At 41.3% G+C, this 19,408-nt stretch overlaps 1 protein-coding gene across 3 annotated transcripts in view; it reads right to left on the reverse strand.

Annotated features, from left to right (window-relative positions):
* STK39 (serine/threonine kinase 39) overlaps nucleotides 1-19,408 on the reverse strand; it is a 314,494-nt gene that overhangs the window by 11,042 nt on the left and 284,044 nt on the right. For 2 of the 3 annotated variants that reach the window (XM_057551798.1, XM_057551800.1), the window contains exon 17: nucleotides 7,859-7,923. The exons of the other annotated variant lie outside the window; for it this stretch is intronic. In XM_057551798.1, the coding sequence (XP_057407781.1) occupies nucleotides 7,859-7,923 (65 nt within the window). The remainder of the gene's footprint in view (nucleotides 1-7,858; nucleotides 7,924-19,408) is intronic. 3 annotated transcript variants of the gene reach the window in all.

Raw genomic sequence — 19,408 nt, forward strand, 5'->3', positions numbered from 1 at the left:
GGGGCTGCAAAATGATGATATTCTGTCAATCATTCCTTCCTTATTTGCTAGCTGAATGCTTCTACAAAAAGAAACTTCTCATCAACTATTTGGTTGCCCTTAATGGCAGTGTCTTTATACTCCAGTTGCTGAGGCCTCCATGGACCGTGAGCCGTGCAGACAGTCGCCGTCATTACATTGCGGAGGTGGGATGGGGGAGGGAGGTTCGCTGCTGCTTCAAGACCCGGGCCCAGCCAGTGGGTGGCTGTCGAGAAGGCTCTGGGGGACACAGAGGCTCTGTCCCCAGGCCCCTCAGCTCCCCTGCTGGCCCCGAGGCGGGAGGACCTGGAGGGCCCGATCTTCCTCTCAACTGCACTGTCTGCCATGAGGACCACTGCGAGGCTGACTGCCAAGTGGTATTTTCTTAAAGCTTAGTTGCAATGTAGAATGTGAAACCATCACATTCAACTTTTCATAACTCTGTTATAGTAAACAGTGGTCTATTTTACCTTTGAATGGCTCTGTTACCTGTGTATGATGTTTTAGCATCACTGAGCTATGCAAACCTTCCAAATGTTGACATCTTAAACAATATCAACAAATCATATTTATTAATATTACCCATCACCAATCTCATCAGAAATGCCTTTAAGTACGGGGGGTCGGGTGGGGGGTGTTTCTGTCAAGCTTACCGTGCCAGATACAAGTTTTCTAAAATCCTGTTTTTGCTTGAAATCTGAAATTTCTTATTGATTGACAACAAATATTGTCAGTTGTTTTCCGTGAAGTGTCAGGCTTACTTGGTTCATTCTGAAAAACAAGTCTGCCAAATCCCTAGTCTGAATAGCCAATGTTTGTCAGTTGTTCTTCCAAGTAAAAGTGATATTCCATGAAAAAAAATATGGCTAGTTCGGCTCACAACTCAAACAAATCACCAGTGCTTTTCCTGTAGACAACCATCATACTTCAGTACTGAAGAAATGCTTCCCATCTCATCACACAGCATACTAAAAAGATGTGTTCTCAAGTGGGGACTTGAGCCAGTTCCACTTATTTCTTAAAATTTTATTTATTTACTGAGCGATGGAATGAGTGCTTTGAAGATGAGGGCTACTACTACGGCTTGATGTTCCTGCCTTGATTTGTGCCAACATCAGTAGCTTTAACCACAATGGCTTTTACACCAATGTCAACACAATGGAAAAGGCCAAGTAACACCTCAGTATTGTTATGAAAAGTTTTGACATTCAGGATCCCTTAAAATGGTTTCAAGGAATCCCAGAAGTTCAGTACCCTCACTTTGAGAACTCCGCTTCAAAGGAAAATGTATCCGTTATCAGGACTGTAGCATGATAGTGTAACACCACTGCTCTCACTCAAGTGTCTGTACTGATTCCCGAAAGCTCCCACTTCCCCATCCCTCCTGACACACCAGCAGGTGTGGCCCACATCCTGCGGAGGAGTTGAAGATGCGGTTGTCCAGCATCGATCATAAGGGTTCCCTCCACCGCCAGCCTGGGTGTGCTTTGGTAAGGATTCCTCACCACCTGGAGAGTTTCTGACCTCCTCAGGTGATTCAAAGATTCAGCAGAGTTTGAGAACCTCTGTTCTACCCTAGTGCTCCACAAAGTGTGAACCTCCCTTTCCTTTAGAACAGGGGTTCCCAAACTTCAGCATCAGAATCACGTGGAGAGCGTGTTAACACATGGATTCCTGTGCCCCATGCCCCTGACATTCTGATTCCTTAGGCCTGGGATGGGGCCCCAGAATTCACATTTTTATCAAGTTTCCAGGTGAAGCTGACACTGTCCATCTGGGGACCACACTTGCAGAACCACTGTTTCAGACTGAACAGGAGACAGCTGCTACATGGACCTCCTTGAACTGACAGTTTCAGTAGGGGGAGTAAGTTAATACTCTCAGCTAGTTTTTATATCATTTCAGTCCTGGCTTTACCTGTACTTTGGGGAATGTTGCCTTAGTCGTGCAGCCTCGAGAAATAAGGCTCTTTAGTCATTAATTACCAATGCTTATACAATTGCTGTCTGCTGCTCACCATCAGTAATTATTAGAGAAATGCAAATCAAAACTATAATACAATGAGGTAACACCTCACACCAGTCAGAATGGCCATCATTAAAAAGTCTACAAATAACAAATGCTGGAGAGGGTGTGGAGAAAAGGGAACCCTCTTGCACTGCTGGTGGGAATGTAAGTTGGTACAGCCACTATGGAGAACAGTATGGGGAGCCTCAGAAAACTAAAAATAGAGCTACCATACGATCTAGCAACCCCACTCCTGGGCACATATCTGGACAAAACTCTAATCCAAAAGGATACATGCACCCCTATGTTCATAGCAGCACTATTCACAATAGAAGACATGGTAACAACCTAAATATTCATTGACAGATGAATGGATAAAGAAGATGTGGTACATACATACAATGGAATATTACTCAGCCATAAAAAAGAATGAAATAATGCCATTTGCAGCAACAGGGATGCAACTAGAGATGATCATAATAAGTGAAGTCAGTCAGAAAGAGAAAGACAAATACCATATGATATCACTTATATGTGGAATCTAAAATATGACACAAATGAACCTACCTACAAAACACACAGAATCACGGACATAGAGAATAGTCTGGTGGTTGCCAATGGGGAAGGGGTTGGGGGAGGGATGGAGTGGGAGGTTAGGGTTAGCAGATGTGAGCTTTTATATATAGAATGGATAAACAACAACGTCCTACTCTAATAGCACAGGGAACTATATTCAATATCCTATGATAAGCCATAATGGAAAAGAATATTGAAAAAGAATGTATATATATGTATAACTGAATCACTCTGCTGTACAGCAGACATTAACACAACATTGGAAATCAGCAATTTTTTAATTGAAGTATAGTTATCTGCAATATATGTGATTAAACTTCAGAAACTAAAATCTATACTGCTCATGTAAATGTGTACCAACTGGATGTTAATTACATGTACAGTTGACCCTTGAACAATGCAGGGGTTGAGGGTTCCAGCCCTCCAAGCAGTCGAAAATCCAAATGTAACTTATATTTGGCCCTCCTTAAACATGGTTCCTCTGTATGTGCAAATTCAACTAATCACAGGTTGTTAGTACTGTGGTAGGTGTTTACTGAAAAAAATTCGTGTCTAACTGGATTTGTGCAGTTCAAACCCATGCTGTTCAAGGGTCAACTGTACTTACAATTTCTGTTCTTTCTTCAAGGACAAATTAAATATTTTATATTTTCACTAACACCATTTCAAAAATTCCACATTGAAAGCAGCAAGACTTACCGACTTTACAAAACTGCAAGGTAGCAAATTAAAAAATGACTTAAAAAACATTTATGAAGACTTGCCTTGAGGCTTACGACAATAAAACCATACTGATATGTCAAACTCAAAGCACATACTACTTGAGCTGAAATGCCCCCTATGCCTGAACCACTTTGTTGAAAGTGGTAAGAAGGTTTACTGATCTCCCGGCTCCCAGCCATGTCAACAACGGAAATCATACTTCACTTATTATCTTATCTGTCAAAGGAAGCTAAAGATCTCATTGGGTGGAGAAAAACAAGTACATGTACTTCTTTAAATAACCAATATCCTTGCCCCTCAGGCCATTGTCCTTCTTATATAAGCAGATATACAAGATAAGAGACACCTTTTTAAGCCTGAGCCAAATATTTCTAAATTGCCGTGGGAGCTGGGAGAGGAAAGAGATTGGAGAAGGAGTCATCTACAAATGGAATGCTTCCCAGCCTTGGCTAAACACTGGAATCACCAGGGGCGCCTTCCACGTTCCCACAGCCCAGGCTGCACGAAGGACAATTAAATTAGGCTATGTGGAACAGGACCCAGGCATTCGTAATTTTTTAAAGTGTCCCCACTATTCCTTGAGTGAAACCATTGTGCAGCCAGGTGAAGAACCACAGTACTAACTACTACTCTTTAGATAATTTTCAGGCCCCTTCCATTCTCCTTTAGAAAGCAAAGAAAGCGCTGAGATTAAAATGATAAACAGCTGAGAGATGAAAGAACTATGCGCAGTAGCAGCTTAGGAGGAAAAATGCTTCTGAAACACTTTGATCTTTTAGTCTTCAATAAAATAGCCAAATTGGATCTCTGTGGTTTTACCAGGATGTTAGTGTCCTACAGAAGATTAAGCCAAGGAGCAGTTCAAATGAGCTCTGTCAAATGGGTCTCAAACTGGCTGGCAACTGACAACCACAAAGAAACCCTCTCAGGTTTTAACTAGGGATGGATGGAGAGTTAACTGACAGAAACAGAAGGTCACTCCTGAGTTTGGCTTTATTTAACATCTTGAACTATCTCTGGGGGAAAAGCCATCAATTTCCATTTACTGGGAATGCCACACATTACAATACATTCTCAAGCTATAAGGAGAAAGAAAAACCTGCACGGCTTCTCCTGCAGGTCTCCTGCGCCAGACAGGCCAACATTACTCACTCTGCTTAAGGTACAGAGGAGATCTGGTCTCAACCAGTGTAAGTGTGTCCAGTCATCCAAAAGGTGAATCCACAAACAGAAACCTGTAAAACCATAAGGCTGCAAGGTCCCGCCTGTAAGACTGAATAGTTGTTGAGCACTGGGCCGTGATGCTGGATCAGGGTTGAATTCCCAGCTTCTGCACTGCTTGATCCTGGGCATGTTCACCTCACAGAGCCTCTGATTCCCAAGACATAAAATGGACCCAGTGACATCACCATCTTGGAGGATTCGTGAGGACTAAATTGACTGAGATGAAGTATGTAAAACACCTCATGCAATGCCCTGCAAACGGTGGATGCCCATGAAACAGTAGTGATTCTTGTTATTTCTGCAGGCAAGGCCAAGGCATTTTGAGAGAAATTTTCCTAAATGAGGTTTGTGTCCTGATGTATTTTATTAATTATGATCAAGTCCCTACTACGTGCAGGGAATCCAACAGAAGTCCCTGCCCGCTTGGAGCCTCTAGACTTATTAGAGACACAAATAAGATTCTACACAATTTCAATATAATATCACCTTTCGGGGAGGGAATACAGGAGGAGCACCGAGGCCAAGATCGGATGCCAGAAAAAGCTTGTTGGAGAAGTGAAATTAAGGCAGAAAACTGGAACGTGTCTAGGTGTTGGTGACACAGAGAGCAGGCCTGGAGAAGTTGGGAGAGAAGGGTATTTTAGGGAAGAGTACATACAAAGGGTCAGCTGATGAAAATAGGAGGAGAGAGGACTAGGGGAAAAAGTGAATGGGGGGGGGGGCTTCCCTGGTGGCACAGTGGTTGAGAATCCGCCTGCCAATGCAGGGGACACGGGTTCGAGCCCTGGTCTGGGAAGATCCCACATGCCGCGGAGCGACTAGGCCCGTGAGCCACAACTACTGAGCCTGCGCGTCTGGAGCCTGTGTTCCGCAACAAGAGAGGCCGCGAAAGTGAGAGGCCCACGCACCGCGATGAAGAGTGGCCCCCGCTTGCCGCAACTAGAGAAAGCCCTCGCACAGAAACGAAGACCCAACACAGCCAAAAATAAATAAATTAATTAATTAAAAAAAATAAAGTCATACACCAGGAATGTTCCCCAAGGGAGGGGAAAAAAAAAAAAGTGAATGGGGGGATAAAGAAAGGTGGAACAGGACCTAAAAGGAAGTCTGATCAGGGAGGACTTCCTTTAGCCATGATCAGGGTTTGAGTTTCAGAAGAGGACAGTGGAGAGCCAGTCGAGTATTTGGGGCACTTTGGAATTAAGGAAGAATTACGCGGGCTAGAGCCCCAGCGTGGTAAACAGAGCTGGAGGCTGGCAAGTTGTAGGCAGGAAGCTCAGTTTCGGAAGATAAGAGGATCCCACTAGGGGGCTGAGAATGGGGATGAGGAAGAGAGGGAATCCAGGGAACTAGTTTCACAGGGACAGCATAGTTTATCTAGGGACAGTATAGTGGGTGTTTTTACAAAACCTTCAGTACTATGGAAGGCCTGGGGTTGCTACTCCTATTTTATAGGTAGGCGAGTTTAGAGACAATGGGAATAAGCCAGCGTAGAAGTTTTAATCTCTTATCTCTAGGTTTACATGTTCAAAATTTGGCAAATGTTCAGGAGGTGGTAGGTTGTAACTTCTTTTTCTGCAGTATAAAAGAAATGAAGAAACATTACTACTGGCTTGAAATGCAGACACAAGGTGCCATCTTTCTCATCCACATATCCTCATATAAATGCAACATGTTTATGGAGATGCAGGTGAATTCGAAACATAACAGAGGTGACAGAGGAGTCCCAAGCTAGAAGATGAATTTTCCAACTTGTTAATTTCTCACTCTTTGTCTGACTAAAATGTTCTTTTGTTATCAAAACAAAATGATTTTCTTCAGCTAAATTCTTTCTGTGAACATCTTTGTGTTTTTATCACTCAGCCTGGCCATCTGAATTTAGATGAGCAAGACCCAGAAAGTTAATTAGCACCAGGTTAACATTTACTGTAACGAATCATTTAGCATTTTTTGGCCATGCACATTTTCCATTAAATTTTCACAAGAAATAAAGAAGACAGACCATCAACGTAGGTTGTGTAAAACAAAGTGTTGGTCATCTAGATCTTAAATTGCTTGCAGCATTCCAGACTGGCCCATGATGAGATTAATTTATAATTTAAAAATGAGTCATTTAACATCCTGCTTGCAAAAACTTTCAGGAAAATCGTCACTTTTGACTACTTGGACTTCTCTCCATTTCTGGCCATGATCACAATCTCTTAGTTTCACAAGGACCCCAGAATGCTCAGTATCTGTATCTCTGTGGCTACCCTAGTTCTTACATTTAAAATCTGCTAGTGCAGAAAAACTGCTGGAATATCTACTCTCCACAAGAATCTGTTACTGTGATTTGAAATGTGGAGTTAAAATGTTATGTCTTTGCTCACTAGCCTTCAGAGGGCTGTTCTACAATCGCTTCCAATTACTTAAACCATTTCTACAACAATCGGCCTCAATTTTTAAACGTTAGAACCACTTGGCTTTTGCTTCAGGAAAGCTTTATTAAGAGTGCTGCTTCGAACTCAGTTTAATTTTGTCTTTATGGTCAAGTTGCCATACAAACTGGAAGCAAAAGGGTACAGACTTCAAGACTTCTCAAATGGCTACTCTTATTAAAGATGTGATGGTAAAAGAACAAGCTATGCTCATGGAAGAGGAACTTTCCAGTCATGATCAGAAAATGTTCCCAAGCCATAAAAAAGAACAAAATAATGCCATTTGCAGCAACATGGATGGACCTAGAGATTGTCATACTGAGTGATGTAAGTCAGACAGAGAAAGATAAATATCATATGATACTGCTTATATGTGGAATCCAAAAAAAAAAGGGTACAAATGAACTTATTTACAAAACAGTGTCACAGATGTAGAAAACAAACTTATGGTTACCCGGGGGGAAAGGGAGGGGAGGGATAAATTGGGAGATTGGGATTGACATATACACACTACTATATATAAAATAGATAACTGATAAGGACCTACTGTATAGCACAGGGAACTCTACTCAATAGTCTGCCATGACCTATACGGGGAAAGAATCTTAAAAAAAAGCAGATATATGTATACGTATAACTGATTCACTTTGCTGTATACCTGAAACTAACACAACACTGTAGATCAACTATATTCCAATTAAAAAACAAAACAAAACAAAAAACACCACAAAATCTTCCCAAATGTTGACCAGGCAAATGACGAATGCAAAAACGGATCCCCACCCCCCAGAACCAACAGCAGAATTACAGAACAGGTTACTAAATGATATTATTATTCCTTGTTGGCACAGCATGGTGAAATATTTACCTTCGTTCCATAACTTTCCACTTACCAACTTAAATGTCAATGTTTTTAAAGCTTTGGGATCATCTACAATCTTCTGTAAATTAGCAGCCACTGTAAAATACAAACATGGAGAAAAAGCGTCCAAATTATTTCCAATAACTGGATTTTCACATCAATGATTCAGAAAATCTGACTAATGATGCAATAACCTGCAAAATCATTTCTTTCACAGACATTACAAAGTCCATATAAATGAACAAACTACTCTCATAAAGACGTTTTCTACCACAACCTACATCTTCAGCACATCTGAATTAATCACTATACACTGACCCCACGTTTTCTACAATAAAATGAGAAATTACTGTCTAGTGGAAAGTAGAAATGATAGTAGCCCCCAGTGGTTCCGCCACCTGGTTTTTCTCAACACTCATTATTAAGAGATCTATTAGCCAGGAGAGGGCAGTACAAAACAAAGAGGAGGGGTATCGCAATGACCCACTTCTCTGGAAATAATAGGTCAGCATTTTGAACTCCTGTCCCTATAAATTCACTCAATTCTCTGCACCCATTTTTATCAAAGCAACAAAATACAGTGGATAACCTCTACGACTCAGGCATGTGTCTTAGTGCTTTCAGAGCACGATGATCTGTCACCAGCAGTGAAGTACCACCTTGGGCAACACCGGAATTGGCTGAACAGGGTCAAGCACTAGAGGCTGTCCGTTTGGAGCTCAATCGTGCAGATATGTTTTTAGTATTGGCCACTGCTCTCTGATGGATGCCATGACGTATCTGATGCTCTCACAGAGAAGTCAGCCTTTCTTGCTTAGGGTACTGTTTATGAACAGAACCCTCAACAGGGGAGGCTGATGGAAATGTAACACCTTCCTCTTTCCACGTCCAAACCTGAACGTCAGGTAAGCACTATTGGTCAAAGAAAGAGAAGTTACTATTGAAGAAATTAGGAGAGAGGGCCTCTTCATCATTTTTATTTTTCATGAGGAAAATCCCCTGCTGCTTCAGTAATTAGGCATCTGAAAAGTTATCTGAATATTTTAAGGAAAAAAAAAACAATTTAAGAGAAAATAGTAAACATATAAATGTTTTGAGAAAAGTGTTTCAAGTAGAAAGTTTGTAAGTAGAAAGAAATCTGTGCAAATTTTATTTTTCTCTAAGGTTGACTGAAAACAACCTAGACACAAGAATTTTCGGCAGATTAGTTTCATTTAATCCATCTGCTGCGGAGGGAAAAAAATTATATATTCAATATGGCCTGTTTCTCTTTTTTAAAATTTTTAAAATTTATTTTATTTATTTATTTTTGGCTGTGTTGGGTCTTCATTGCTGCACGCGGGCTTTCTCTAGTTGCAGCGAGTGGGGGCTATTCTTCACTGCAGTGCGCGGGCTTCTCATTGCAGTGTCTTCTCTTGTTGCGGAGCACGGGTTCTAGGCGTGCGGGCTTCAGTAGTTGTGGCACACGGGCTCAGTAGTTGTGGCACATGGGCTTAGTTGCTCTGAAGCAATGTGGGATCTTCCCAGACCAGGGCTCAAACCCGTGTCCCCCGCATTGGCAGGCAGACTCTTAGCCACTGTGCCACCAGGGAAGCCCTGGCCTGTTTCTCTTCATAAACCACAATTACAAGCACCATTTTACCTTCATCTGTTGCCCTCTTAATACTTCCAATCTGAGTAACAGACAAAGTTTCATTTTTGTTAACACCCGTCTCCCCCACTTATCTTTTTCTCTCCCTTGTTTGTGCCCACACAACAAACTTACACATATCATGTACAGATCCTGGGCCACCAACCTCAATGTTCTTTCGACCTCCTCCACAGTTTCCTGAACTTACCTCAGATACTAAAATCATTTAGTAATCTACACAAGAAACATTGGCTCATGGAGTGAAAAGCTCTGCTGTAAAATTCTGCCCACTAAAGCCAGTACTGATGGTGTCAGGGCATTCTGACCATATGCAAATTGCAGCAACTGAGCTGAGTCACCCTGTTCTTAAAGCATAAAAGTGTTCTAATAGTTCCTTGGATTTGGGCTGATTTCACGAGTGGCCGTAAAGTCTTCACATGAATTTCAGTCCTTTCATTAGAGTCTCCCTGTAAATGTGGATGATTTACTGCCTTGTTCTGGGTCATCTATTTCCAGTCTGCTCTCTAATGTTCCACCCAAAGCAGAGCTGCGTCCTACACTAATTCACAACCCTCTCTCTGGTGGACACACATCTGCGGTAGGGCCAATTTCCAAGGAACATGGCTACAAGCAAGTTGTAGCCTGGAGAGCAATAATGACCTGCTGGCATCTTAAACAATCATCCCAGAAACCACGTCCCCAACTGTGAACCCTACACCTCGGGGGACATTAGAAATTCAAATTCTGTCTTCAGCTCAAAGCAAAAATAACAAAACTGGCCACTTACCTGATTACTCATCCCAGGTGCTAGGCTTATTTTCAATTTCGTTGATTCTAATTTGTTATAAAGTGCTACAAAATACCTTCATTTAACTGACACCACATAAAATTAAGGGTGATGCTAATTTCTCTTCTAGTAGCAATGCTCATTAAAAAAAGATGGGTGTCACTGTTTCCTGCCTTCTCCTGACTGCACCTGGATTTCTAAAATAAAAACGCTCCTTACCTGGAACGTGAACTGAGAAGGAAGGGCTGGGTTAGGGCTGGCTGTTACTTTAGAGCCCCTCAAGTATATGTCGATAACTTCATGTTTTAAGATACCCTAGTTTCCAAAAAAAAAAATACAGGGCTTCTGAACCCTGCTTACTCAGTGGCCATCAACTCATTTCTGATCCCTCCTGGCTTTCCCAAATAAAACTCATTCCCCTAGTTTGTGATGCAGACTCTGTGTTATTCCTTGAACTTGTCCCTTCCGTCCTCCACAGCCCACTGTCTTTGGTCTCGGTGCTTTCTCTGTCTCTTGACCACACAGGACACAGATGATATTCACTAAGGCCCCAGGGATTGTGGCCCTCTTGCCCTACCACTGGGACTACATGATACCTTTGTGTGAGCCATCTATTTCTTGCTATTTTTGTGTCCCTGCATCACACTTCAGGCTTGAATCTCTGGCAGGGCTGGAAGTCTCTATTTGCTCTTTTGGATCACATTTGGCCTAATGTACAGTAAGTATTGCCCTTTATGAAGCTGTAATAATATCATTAACAACCACATGGAAAAAGATACTAATGCTCAATACCCTCCTGAATCTAAACAGAGATGGAAATGAGAGTCTCCTAGGGGTAATCTACCAGAGGCCAGGCAGCAGAGGTGACATTTCTCTGGCAAACTAAGTCAGGCATTCTCCAGACACTGTTTTCTCTACAATCTCCCTGTACTACTCGAATTCTGCACATTTTGACAGTTAGGAAAAGTAACATTTAGATAATGACTATTTACAGTTTGTGTTTGTATTCTGAGTGATTATTCAAAAGATACACTTTTCTCCCTACATACCAGCATATTTCACAACAATCTCATATAGTACTGATGTTCTCATGGAGGTGACTTAATTTAATTCAAGCTCTTCTCAAACAACAGCTTTGGGGAAAAGCACACCAACTGAACCCCAAGGCTGATGTATTCCCCTAGTAAGAAATTCTGAGATAAGACAAAAGCATAGACTTGGGTTACTTGACGACGATAACGTCACAATGTGTTTTACTCAAAGACACACCCTGTAGGTTGCATTGGTGCAGAAGGGCAGCATGAAATTGCAAAGAAAGAGACATGGGTGCCAAAAGAGAATCCAAGCTCTAAGTAAGGAGAAAAGGAGAGGCTAGGAGAGTGAGTTGCTTATGGATACCGTTAACACTAATGCAAAATTATGGCTAATTAACAATTCAGTTTGGGACAAAATAAAAGAGATTTGCCCTTGTATTTCCCCCTGATCTCTGGCGCTTATCTTCAGGAGATGCCGTGAAGCACGGCGTGCAAGAGCCTGAATTCTCCAGCCAGACCGCCTGTGTTCCAATCCTCCTGCTTAGTTAGAGCTGTGTGGCCCCGTGAACTTGGGCAAGTTTCCTTAGCCTCTCTGTGCTTGAAGTTATGCATCTGTAAAATGTGGATATTAATGGTGCCTACCTGATAGCGTTGTTTTGAGGATTAAGTCAATAACAAAGTTCTTAGAATAGTGTTTGATTTATAGCAAGTACATAATAAACATTAGCTTATTGCCTCTACCCTGGACAATTGTGAATCTTAACTGGTTTCCTTGCCTTCAGTCTAAACTTCTCAAGAGCCCTGTTTCTCACACCTGAGTTACCTGGAGAATTTAAGTCATAAATTGGAACGTGTTGCCTCCTTAGGTAATACTGTTTAGCTGTTCCCATCAGCTCTGGGATAACGCTCAAGTTTTTAATGTGGTCCAACAGACCCTCTATGGTCCAGCCTCACCTACCTCCCTGGTTTATTTTTTGTCATTTCCTACCCTGAATTTTCCCAGGAAGGGTTCTGTAACCCCCATTCTCCTCTACACCTCTACCACTGTGTGCTGAAATTATCTGTTATAGATCTGATTTTCCCCACTAAACTCTTCGATAACCCAGACAAAATCTTATCCACCTCTGCAAAAGGTTTACCTTTGACATATATGTGTGTGTGTGTGACATATATCCACATACACAGAAACTGACGATTTCTCACCACCTGCACTGCTACGACACAAGTATAGCCACCATCATCCTGTCGAGATTCATACAATGACCTATTGTCTCCCTGCTCCCATCCCAGTCCCTCAAGTCTGGCCTCCACCCAGCAGTCAGATGAGCCTTCTAACATATAATAAGACCATGTGACTTCTCTTTTAAAAGCCCCCTGCCAGCTGTGCAGCTCAGAGTAAAAACCACAGTCTCTACAATGAGCAAGTCTCCTGGTCCATGTCTGACCTCATCCCTCACCATTCTTTCTGGCTGCCCCTACTCCAGCCACAATAGCCTCTGTGCTGCTCCTTGAGTGTTCAAAGCAGGCTTCCACCTGAGACCCTCTGTACCTGCCATTCCCTCTGCCAGAAACGCTGCTTCTCCATGGCTCTCCCTTCCAAGTTGCTGCTCACATGTCTCTGGCTACCCTATCAACACCCCTCCACAGCTCCACTCTCTACTTCTTTACCCAGAATTTTTTTCATAGCACTTATCATCACCAGACATGCTATGTATTTATGAATTTTTGGATATGGCTTTTCACTTACCACCTCACCCCCCCACGAGGCACATAAGCTCCGATGAGTCCAGGAACTTTGTCTGTCTGTTCACTGCTATGTTCCTAGTGCCTGACACATAGTGTCAATATAGAGGGCTCTAAGATTCTAAAAACCCCAGGTTAATATCCTTTTATAGAAGAATTATTCATATCTTAGAAGAAGTTCTACAAATGTGTCTCCTAAAATAATCTAATTTATTTTCCCAAAGCAAATCAATTAACTCTTGGCTCATCTCAAATGAATCCTGAGTATCCTAGGCAACCATGACTTTGAAGACTGGCTATCAACAGGCACATGAAAAGATGCTCAATCACTAATTATTAGAGAAATGCAAATCAAAACTACATTGAGGTACCACCTCACACCAGTCAGGATGGCCATCATCAAAAAGTCTACAAATAACAAATCCTGGAAAGGGTATGGAGAAAAGAGAACCTTCCCACACTGTTGGTGGGAATGTAAGCTGGTGCAGCCACTATGGAAAACAGTATGGAGGGTCCTTGAAAAACTAAAAATAGAACTACCATATGATCCAGCAATCCCACTCCTGGGCACATATCTGGACAAAACTGTAATTCAGAAAGATACATGCACCCCTATGTTCATAGCAGCACTATTCACAAGAGCCAGGACATGGAAACAACCTAAATGTCCATTGACAGATGAATGGATACAGAAGATGTGGTACATATACACAACGGAATACTACTCAGCCATAAAAAAGAACAAACTAATGCCATCTGCAGCAACATGGATGGACCTAGAGATTGTCATACTGAGTGAAGTTAAGTCAGACACAGAAAGACAAATATATGATATCACTTATATGTGGAATCTAAAAAAAAAAGGGTACAAATGAACTTATTTACAAAACAGAAGTAGAGTCATGGATGTAGAAAACAAACTTATAGTTACCAGGGGATAAGGGGAGGGAGCGATAAACTGGGAGATTGGGACTGACATATATACACTACTATATATAAAATAGATAACTAATAAGAACCTGCTGTATAGCACAGGGAACTCTACTCAATATTCTATAATGGCCTATATTGGAAAAGAATCTAAAAAGAAAAAGAGTGGATATATGTATAACTGAATCACTTTGCTGTATACCTGAAACTAACACAACATTGTAAATCAACTATACGCCAATAGAAATCTAAAAAAAAAAAAAAGAATGAAATAATGCCATTTGCAGCAACATGGACAGACTTAGAGACTGTCATACTACGTAAGTCAGAATGAGAAAGACAAAGACCATATGATATCACTTATACATAGAATCTAAAATATGGTGCAAATGAACCTATCTACAAAACAGAAACAGACTCACAGATATAGAAAACAGACTTGTGGTTGCCAAGGGATGGGGGGTGGAGTGGGAGAGGGAAAGACTGGGAGTTTGGGATTAACAGATGCAAACTATTATATACAGAATGGATAAACAACAAGGTCCTACTGTATAGCACAGGGAACTATACTCAATATCCTGTGATAAACCATGATGGAAAAGAATATAAAACGAATGTGTGTGTATATATATATGTATATATATATATATATATATGTTTAACTGAATCACTTTGCTGTACAGCAAAAATTAACACAAGATTGTAAATCAACTATAATAAAGATTAGCCATCTTTTAAAACATTGAGATACAATCGACATATAATACTATATTAGCTTCAGGTGTACAAGGTATTATTTTGATGTATGTATATATTATGAAATGATCGCCACAACAGGTCTAGTTAACATCCATCACCACATGCTGGGCCCTGGCTGTAGCCACGGTGAGTTCCCATAAGCCCTCTGACATCTGTTTCTCAGTCCACTATAGTCTTGTGTGTCTTGCGGACACCAGCCTTTCAAAGCTCAATGGTCTGGGGGCTCATCTCTCAGGCGTGGGTCTTAAAAGTTGGGGTGCCAGGTGTGGGGTTCAAACCCTCTGCTCCTCAGGGAGAAGCTTGGAGTTGAGTCCCCTCCCAATGTGGGTCATGGCAAAATTGTGTCTCCACCCCTTCTCATTTGCCTGATATGAAGCAGTCGCTCAGCTAATTTTGGGGTTTCTTTCAGAGGAAATTGTTCCACAGGTAGCTACAGATTCAGTGTGTCTGTGGGGAGGAGGTGAGTTCAGGATCCTCCTGTGTCAACATCTTGAACTGGAACCCAGGATTTATCTTGACCTATTTCTCTCATCTGTTACTTCTAATTCATCTGCAATTTCTGACAGTTTTGCCATTAATACAGATGTGCAACGGTTTACTTCTTTTCATCTCTGCTACCTCCACCCCATTTCATCTACAAGGAACCAACAAGACTGGCCGTTTTTCATTCATTTTTTTCAGAGAGGAGAGTCTAGGTCACTCGCCAGGTAAAACAGCCAGACTAGCACAGGGGGTCCCCAGACAAAGAAAATCTACAGTGGGTAGTAGAGGATGGACATGGTGAGTATCGCTGCGACCTCAAGACCAGCTGCCACAGTGGGCACTAAAAGTCACAGCACTAACCTTCCCGGTTACAGCTCTCCCCCAGGAAATGAGACCAAGCACTCCTGGAGGAACGATTCCCAGGTGGGTCCACGCAGTGCCAGGGCAGAACAGAGTGAATACTATTTTGTGCTGCCCAGATCTTCTCGTTAGGAATGAGGCAACTGTCCTCCCATCTGCGGGGGTTATTGGCGGCTGATGACTCTCAGCTTCACCCCTCTCTGGGAATTCCCTTTGCCAAAGAGTACTATCTCCCCCTGAGTCTTTGCCCTCTCCCCAAACACAGCCCGCATCAGTGACTGCCCACGACAGCAGAAAGGCCCTGGTGCCTCAAGGCAGGACAATCGCAAGAGTCAGCTCAGATCCAAAGCTCCTCATGGGATTAGCGGAGGCTTTGGCTGTGGCTGAATCCTAGTTTTAATTCCTCCGTCTGCAAAATTCTACTTCCTTTACTCCCTCACAGATTTCAATCATGAAAGCACTCCTCGAAAAACCACCTGCATGCAAACCTATGCCTCTGAGTCTTTTCCCGGCGAAACCTTAAGACTCCATCCACGGATAGACATCCGTACATTTGTACCTTCTAAGGTACAATCACCTTAGAAGGCGTTTTCATTAACGAAATTTTAAGACAGTACAAATGATAAATAAAATATTCAAGGAAAGGGGGGAAATCAGTGTGTCATACGACATTTTTCTTTGCATTTAGCTCAGAATTAGGATCCTGGATGATGAGAAAAAGCAGTAGTTAGAAGAGATTTTAGGAATGTTCCAGGTACTATAAGCAAGCAACCTTTGAGGTCAAAATTTTAAATAGAGTTGAGTATTAGTGTTCCTTACATATAGCAGGAAGGGATTACAGGATATAAAAGAAACAGAAATACCCTTGCCATCCTCCTTAAGGTTTGGGCAAATTCCAGTTTATTACTATTATCTTGGCATAATGGGAAAGTCTGAAACAGTATGCAATAGCTCAAGTGGCTGGTATTGAATGTGTCCTCTAAAATATAATAATAAAATTGATATTTTTATCCTGAATTTCCTTTACTGTGCCTAAGGTAGAGTTTTATGAACTGGACAACAGCATGGTAATGAAAGTGTCCAATAAGCATTATGTTATTATTGTTCATTCTGAAAGCAATGAAATGCTATAATCAATGAAACTGCAGCCTCATTCAGCTGGTGGAGGTAATGTACCAGTACGTTTATAGTTAACTGTGAAGAATGGCTAAACTTCACAGTCGTGCTTGCCAAGAATACCCAACATTCATCTGAGATGATGGTAAGAATTAATTTATTTGCTTTGGAAAAGAAAAGAGGATTATTGCTTAGGAGACACAGTTGTTAAGAAGTGCTTTAGTTCTTCCAAAAATAGGAAGAATTCGATAGATGTCTTAGCCTGGGGTTTTTAGTCGTGGAACCCTCTAAATTGCAGGCAAAATTTTGTGACCACTGGAGAAAGGGTGTTTAGCTTTTACCAGATTCTTATGGGGTCATGTCCTTTATAACCTTAATAATCACTGTTCCAAATGCTTACTACCATCTTTTCTTACACTAACGCAGGCAGCTTGGAGGTGGGGCCTTTTGTTTCTCTTTATAACAGCCTTGCTGAAGTATAACTGACATACAATAAACTGCACATATTTAAAGAGTACAACGTGGTAAGTTTTGACACATGTATACGCCAGTAAAACTATCACCACAAGCAGGGTAATGAACACGTTCGTCACACTCCAAAACTTCCTGAGACCCTTTATAATTCTCCCCACCTTCCCATCTTTTTATTCTCTCCAGGAAATCACTATTCTGTTTTCTGTCACGGTAAACGTGCTGTTTGCATTTTCTAAAATTTCATTCCAGTGGAATCATAGAGTATGTACTCATTTTGTCTGGCTTTTCTCACACATCATAATTATTTTGAAATCCGTCCATGTTGTAGCGGTATCAAAAATTCTTTCCTTTTTATTGCTAAGAAGTATTCCATTGTATGAGTATATGACAGTTTGTTTATGTATTCACCTCCTGATGAACATTAGGACTGTTTCCAGGGTTTGCTGTTACAAATAAAGCTGTCATCAACATTCAGATACAAGTCTTTGTAGAGACATACTTTCTCCTTTCACTTGGGCAGATACCTAGGAGTAGAAAGGCTAAATCATATGGTAGATATATGTTTAACTTTTAAAGAAATTGCCAAAATGTTGCGGAAGGTGATTGTGCCATTTCTGTACTCCCACCAGCAGTGTATGAGAGATCCAATTGTTGTTGACACACTTGTCAACACTTAGTATGATCAGTCATTTTAATTTTAGCCATTCTAATTAATGTGTAGTGAACTCTCACTGTAGTTTTAAATTGTACATATTTGGTGAAGTCGTTTTACAGCCACTTTCTGACAATGAAAGTATTTAGGGGTTCCACAAATACAAGTGTGGCTTTTCTGGGTTAAGTCGAAGGCTTTTTCTAAAAAGAATCAAAAGCCTTTGTTGAGGAACCATATAGGCATTTCTTCATCTGAGAGGTAAGATATGCAGAATGTCTATCAGATCTTCTTCTAGATCATCCAGTAAATGAATAAAAAGCATTTATACAGGTATCAGACAGAGTGCAAGCAGCACCAGCCCACATCTTGGAAAATCTAGAGCTTCCTGTACAGTCCAGAAACCTCAACCCTCTTCTGCTAGGGATTTTTTTAATGTGTAGGTCGTAAGTCTGAGTTGAATTAAAGAAAAGAAGGAAATGATCATACCATGGAAGGCAGAAGACACAGGAAATTCATCCAACTTTGATTTCTAGAGGCATCAAGAAAAGCCCTTCCAGGTCTACAGCCAAAAAGGTTTTACTGAATTATCTAGATGTCTGGATTCCAAGAGAAGAGTCTTACACCCAGGAGCACATTCTGGAAATAGTAACAAGACTACATGTGTATAAAGCATGAAGGCAAAACATACTCTGGGATTCTGATGACAATCTCACAGCCACTGTTGAGGGAAGACTTATAACACAGCAAGTATTAACTAAGGACAAACTAAGACAACAGGGCGACTGCTCTCCAATGTACTGTATGTGTAAGACTAAAAACAATTTGTGTCTCCCTCAGTGCCTATAATCCCTTGATTAAAAACAAAAACACTTACAGAAATAAGTCTGCACAACCTAAGTCTGTGTAAGTCTTTAAGCTGTCTTTACAACCTTGTAAAATCATACACATTTTAGAAAAATTCTCATCAGTCAGAGGAAATAGGCCAAAGGGAAATAAAACACTTAACTTCATAGGACCTTTTCTTACTGTCACTCTCGCTTTACCTTAATCTGTTTTATAAAGAGGTTTTGCAATAAGCATATATTAATAAGACGCGCACAGCTTGAGATTTAACCCAGTGGCTTCTGAACTGGGAAAAGCTTTGGAAAAGTTAAAATTAATGAGACAGTAAACACACTGATATGAGGAGGAATGCTACTTAAATTATGGGCCAATGCAGCCAACTGAGGCAGAGCCATCTGGCACGAGCACAAACAGCGGTGAGATCTGAAGGACGCTGAGCCTGGAACGTGGTGGCAGCCTTCCAAAGACAAACATTCCTCACACATGTGGCCCGCCCACGCAGAGGAGGAGAGAGCTGGCCTTCTGTGTACATCACCTGGCACTGCTCCAGAGAAGGACATTGCTTTTATCTTCACTTCTTGAGGTTTTTTGTTTTTTTTTTTCTTTATTTGTGGTATATTCCAGAGCATTTAACGTAAGGGTTTAGTAGCCAGTGAAAGGTACAGAACAAGGTTGAATAATTTTCTTCTTTGATAATAAGAAATCAAAGCAATTCACAGGTTGACTGGGTCTTCACTCTAGGTTAGGCCATAGCCTAAAAAATAAAGGAC

Source organism: Balaenoptera acutorostrata, chromosome 8 (genome assembly GCF_949987535.1).
Source record: "Balaenoptera acutorostrata chromosome 8, mBalAcu1.1, whole genome shotgun sequence".
Lineage (NCBI taxonomy): Eukaryota > Metazoa > Chordata > Mammalia > Artiodactyla > Balaenopteridae > Balaenoptera > Balaenoptera acutorostrata.